The 6,000-nt window shown below is 39.2% G+C and overlaps 1 protein-coding gene across 1 annotated transcript in view; it reads right to left on the bottom strand.

Moving 5' to 3' along the window:
- Positions 1 to 276: 276 nt before the first annotated feature.
- The window catches only part of TMC1 (transmembrane channel like 1), a 71,605-nt gene continuing 65,881 nt past the window's right edge, over positions 277 to 6,000 (bottom strand). The window contains exons 17-20 of the mRNA XM_075136329.1: positions 3,486 to 3,611; positions 1,735 to 1,813; positions 1,503 to 1,638; positions 277 to 545 (exon numbers count right to left, since the gene is read on the bottom strand). Coding sequence (XP_074992430.1) covers positions 277 to 545; positions 1,503 to 1,638; positions 1,735 to 1,813; positions 3,486 to 3,611 — 610 coding nt within the window. The remainder of the gene's footprint in view (positions 546 to 1,502; positions 1,639 to 1,734; positions 1,814 to 3,485; positions 3,612 to 6,000) is intronic.

The raw sequence follows: 6,000 nt of genomic DNA, 5'->3' as shown, positions 1-6,000 counted from the left end.
TACAAAACGTTCTTCCAATAAATATCCATAAGTTTAGTAACCTATTGACACAGATAACGCATTTTTGCAATGCCTTCAAATGCAAGAAGACATATGCAATGTTTTCTTCTGAAGCCTCCCATCCTGCAAAAACTCAAGCGCATGGGTAACTTCTATGCACATGAAGATTTACAATGAACACGGCAGGGTTCTACATTTGCAGGAGTGTGTTTGGGTTTACGACCACTCTTCTGTCCCTCAGCATCGTTCATCATATCACAATGTGCTTGAGGCTCCTTATCTGTAGTTGGGAGGGCCCCTGGGCATTCCTGGCTGCACCTCCGGGAAGCGTGGGTTTCCGGGTGGATAGCCTGGCACTCCATACCCCCCGGGCCCCGGTGGCCTCGTCACAGCTATGGCTGGTGGGGGAAGGTGTCCTCCTCTGCTCTGCAGGGCATAGTGGCCGTTCAGGGCAGGGCCTGGATGCTGGAGTGGCTTAGAGGAGCTGGCTTCTTGTGGCTGGCCTGTCTTCTTCACTTCATTGCCACCCCGTCCTTTCTTGTTGTCTGAAGCGTGTTTGGAGAACAGAATTAAAAAATGAACATGCAAACCAGAAATTCCCTAAGAGGGAAATCCTGCCGCCGCCTGTCCACTCCAGAGTGTGGTGGAAAACCTGGGACCTCCCCTGCCAACAGCCTGAAATCTGGGGTAATGCACCTTCACATTCTTTGCACCGTATTTTCCCTCCAGTCCTTTCTGCAAGGCCCCAATGGAGGAAAGTGGAGGCTTTTCCCAAGTATCTAGATGCACTTAGATATCATCTATAAATGACAATGAAGGTAGCAATTTCTAAGTTAAGCCAGCAGATTTTGAGGCTGCAGACATGCCTTGCACGTGGTTCTTCCAAAGACAGTCTTCTCTAATCTGGGTTTCTCTGCTAGGCTTGAGCCTATACTGGTCGTATGGCATACATGCATGATGGGGAAAGTCTAGCAGTGTCCAGAAGAAAGGAAATAGCCTGTGAAATCCTTCAGGACAGACTGAAACCAGCCTCATCAAGCTAGACTTTCTGATGAGGATTGCTACCATACTGTGTTTTCACTACACCTTCTCCTGATGAACCTGGCAGAGGACAAATGCTGTCCTAAGCAGTCCTGGATCAACAAAATACAATAGGAGGGTGCAAGATTTGGACCCGACTGGTTTGTGATAGGTAAGACGAATCACTGACATTCAGACCAGGCTTTAAGTGGGTTTTTTTTCGGAGCTGGGATTTTGTGATTCATTATAGCTCTATTACAAGTTTTTTTCCTTTGGTGTTGCCTGGTGTAGAATAATTTTACAGTATTTCTTAAATGAGCTGAAGAAAGAAAAATGGACTGGACATTAGGCTAATACTTGTGATTCAGTATTGTGAATATCCTTCAGGAGATTATTGCAAAGGAAACAGTCAAGGCAGGGAGGAAGGCTATGGTCTGATATACATGAATTCCTCCTCCTGAGGAGTTCAAAGCAGTCCTTACCTTGGTTTGGAGTGGATTCATCTTGCTTGCCTCCTTTTTGCTTTGGCTGTGGTGATTCTGTCTCAAATGGATTTTCCTCTTGTTCATTTGATTTTTGTGCCTTTTGTTTATTTCTTCTTTTATTTTCTTCTGCTTGCTAACGATGGGGAGAGAGAGAGGGCATCTTTCAGTAACCTGAACTGCTTCTCTAATATTTAGTAAAACCGAAAATTAATAATTCCCTATTCCTTACACTTTGTAGCTTCTTTTTAAGTTCCAAGTTCGCTTCCTTGTATGATTTAGATGTAGCATTGAGATAATAAATACTCAGGCTAAATTTAAAGAAAAATAATTTCTTGTTAGGTAATGATTTAAATATAAAGACTCTTAAAACATTCCTATAGCAACGACTACAGTTGTGCTAATATAAAGTCTGTACCTTTTCCTCATTTATCATGTCTAATCAGTAGTAGTATTTTGACAACAAACAATGTGCTTCCTTAGAGTATGAAGAAGGCACTATTATTTCAGGGGGGAAAAAAGCTGAAAGAAATTATTCTGTCTATTAATACTTTACATCAATCTCATAGTAGTTAAAGATGTTCCATAAAGCTATGCCTCACTATGAAGTGTGTTCTAAAGAATAACTTATAAAAGCTAATTAACTTCTATGACATACTTTAAAAATGAGAAAATCATATTTATAAAAGCTTTTGAACTAATAAAATAGGCAAACTCAGGTACTGCCCAGAAAACAGCCAAAAGCATAGGTTTTTGTTTTTGTTTTAAATTACGAGCTCCTCCCTCTACTCAACAAAAACATGACGGCATAACGTGATTTTCATTTTTCAGTGTATTGTATTACTTTTGTGATAACTCTATGAAATTAGTATTTTTCACCATCCTGATTTAATTAGAGAAATTCTGATATGAAGTCTTTTATTAATGTAAGCAGTAAATAATTAATCTGCATATGCTGTTTTCTCTCCTTTGCCTGATTTTGCCTTGTATTTTCCTTCTTTTTTTTTTTATTTTCTTTATTTATTTTTAGTATCTTTGCCTTGGACCATTCAAAGAAAGGAATAGCACTCAAAAAAATATCAGTAGGAGTTGACCATGTATTTCAGAGGACAGCCTGGATTCTTTGTTTTTCTAGCCAAGGGTTAAAACAGAATATTATGTTAAGTGAACCCTGGCAAAATTTCATCTCAGAATTTCATTTTGCTCATGTAAAATCCTTCTGCAATTTCTGTTGTATTCTGTAATCTTCCCTACGTTTATTGGTAATTCTACAATACAGGGTTAAATCCCAGCTCATCTTTACATAGAATTAACTTTTAGTTCAGTAATATGTTAAATAATCCAATATATGTATATAGCAGTTTAAAATGCCTTTATACAGCAGGACTCAATACAGTCTCTGAGAAAGACTATTCTGGGGTCATTATTCTTTACCAGGTACTGACTTACAAAAAATCTCTACTAGCCCTATTTCATAAAGTCTCCAACACCCTGTCTCACACTCCTGTCCCAACAGCATAGAGTACATTGTTTATCAAGGAAAGGCCAAGGCACTGAAGATCAGACTCACTGAAAATTACTGAGAAATAACTCTGCTTCATGGTGGTCATGTTCCTATTGAACTTGCTAAGGATTTATGATGTGCTGTTCTGCCTAGTGGACAAGCTGATCAAAGTCACAGCATTTCAGATCCCCTTAGGCTTTTGCATTTTAATAGCTTTGCCATTATTGTGGCAACAACATCATTTTTGAAAAGCAATAACAAAAACAAAAAGAAAGACTTTGAACGAGAAAGAGGTATTACGCTTTGTGCAAAGACACATTAATCATGATCAAATAAAAGGTTTATGAATTCTTCAAGTCCCTTACCACAGGCCAGTCAGCACTGTATTTAATTAGATATTCAGGCGGTGAAGATTCAGAGTGAAAGAAACTTAACAGACCTTAGATTAAGCAAGCCTTGAGTTGATATTCTATACGTACACCATCAGCAATATAAAAGGTAGGATGAGTCCAGGGTTAGAGGCATAACCAAACACCTTCCCGAACCAGGAAGGGAAGTCATGCTCCAGAGTTTCTGATATGACTTCAAACATTCTAGTCTTCCCACTATTAAACAGAAAAGTTGACAATATATCACATACAAATATTATGGCAATGGCAATGCAGTAGTATGAATATATAGATTAATCACATCACATCAAACCTGGGAAAAGGACAATAAACTATATGTTAACATTATTTAAAATTTGACATTCTGAAATGAATGTTATTTAAAATAGTATTTATGTATTTTAAGGGGGAAAATAGTTACCAATATTTTTATTGTATGCTTATAGATTTTGCTTGCAGTTGTCACCAAGATTACTCCTCAAACAGTGTACTGAGAGGTGACCTCAATACCACAAAACAAAGAGTGAAATGCAATTTGTGCTCTATGAAGTCCTGGTGAAAAATTCAAATCCCATTTTTGTATGGTTGATAAGCAAACAATGGTCTGCTTGCAATTGGTTTCTGTTCAGCACTGTTCAGCCTAATTCCTCTCTCTCTTTGCTGTGTACCAATGGTATAGAAGTCAGTGACTGTGTTTTAGGAGATTTTTGTTATTGTTTCAGCAATCATGTTTCAGCATGACCTTCATGCATAATTGTTCCATGGCCAGCTTATCTAGAAAGTATTTTCTCCCTAGACCATTAACAATAAGTATTTCTTGCAGAAGCATTTTAACAGATGTTCCTAAAGTCTCTTTCTGTTTATTTTACTTTTGGTTGTGCCTCACAATGTAGAGTTTGAAGTTTTTTATCTGAACAAGACCAGCAAAATAGGTCTTTATGTTTATTGAGACTAATTGCTAGTTTTAGTTAGTTAAAGGAATTGTCACCAAATTGCCACCTGATATTCCAGTCATTGAGGTGTCCTGTCACCTCTTTTCAGTTCTTGTAAAGCATTTCTGACAATCAGGTCTTTTTCTTAACTCATTGTTCTCAACATTTACCTTCTTCCCAGTAATGTAGAAAGGTTGCAGGCGGCATTCTTCTTCAGACCAATTCTTTCTCTCCACTTCCCCCACCCACCCATGGTAAATGAGAAATTCCACTCTGTGCTCTCCTTGTCTTTTCCCCAGCAGGCACAAAGCTTCTTCTGTTGCAACTTCCCTAATTTTGTCCTGGCTTCCCTACTCCTGGCAGGTCTCTGTTCAGTTATATATGTTACCTTTAATGATGGATTAAAAAAACCAAACAAAAACAAAAGAGAAAAAAACCCAAAAGACTCAGAAGTTTCATAATAGATGGGACACTGAGTTACCAATAGGAAAATATTTTCTTTTTTTAATATAGAGCCATGCACTTCCAGTATTTATCCACCGGCTGCTCAACAGTAGCATTACCTACACCCAGGTTGAATGGACCTTCATTTCAAGTCCTCCCTCATTAAATGTTACATTGAAGATTTCACATTTTTTATGAAGAAAAAAGTATCTCTGCATTTGACAGAGAAAAAGTTACAGGCACTATTATCTTTCTCATTTTGAACAGTAATCTTACCATTTCAGTAATATCCAATTTAATAACTGCAGCTACTCAGATCTGACTCTAGATGTCTCCCTCTGTACTTTCTTTGCTATGACTTAAATAAAAAACCTTACTTTGCATTACTTGCTTTGTTATCATTGCTTCCGTAAATTCAAGTAATTTTCTGTCTCATCAGAATTTTTGGCATGTCATGCAATTCTCCCTCTTAGGTGACTGTGACTATTGCAGGTGGCTAGAAACAATCTCTCAGATACTTCACGTTTGGCCAAAGTTAATGTGGCAAGACTTCTGCTCCTTTACAAAGTGCACTGGGGATTATGCAGATATCATTTTACTCACAAGAGTAATCATAGAATAATGGAATCATTAAGGTTGGAAAAGACTTCTAAGATCATTGAGTCCAACCATCAACTCAACACCACCATGCCCACTAAATGATGTCCCTAAGAGCCTCATCTACACGTCTTTTAAATACTTCCAGGGATGATGACTCAACCACTTCCCTGGGCAGCCTGTTCCAAGGCTTCACCACTCTTTCAGTAAAGAAATTTCTCCTAACGTCCAGTCTAAACCTCCCTTGGTACAACTTGAGGCCATTTGCTCTCGTCCTATCGCTAGTTACTTGGCAGAAGAGACCAACACCCACCTCGCTACAACCTCCTTTCAGGTAGTTGTAGAGCACAATGAGGTCTCCCCTCAGCCTCCTCTTCTCCAGACTAAACAACCCCAGTTCCCTCAGCCGTTCCTCATAAGACTTGTGCTCCAGGCCCTTCACCAGCTTCGTTGCCCTCCTCTGGCCACCCTCCAGCACCTCCATGTCTTTCTTGTAGTGAGGGGCCCAAAACTGAACACAGTATTCGAGGTGTGGCCTCACCAGTGCCAAGTACAGGGGCACTATCACCTCCCTACTCCTGCTGGCCACACTGTTTCTGATACAGGCCAGGATGCCGTTGGCCTTCTTGGCC

Source organism: Calonectris borealis, chromosome Z, assembly GCF_964195595.1.
Source record: "Calonectris borealis chromosome Z, bCalBor7.hap1.2, whole genome shotgun sequence".
In the NCBI taxonomy this organism is placed as follows: Eukaryota; Metazoa; Chordata; class Aves; order Procellariiformes; family Procellariidae; genus Calonectris; species Calonectris borealis.
Note: the sequence above shows the minus strand (reverse complement) of the source record. Positions and strands in the feature narration are given on the sequence as shown.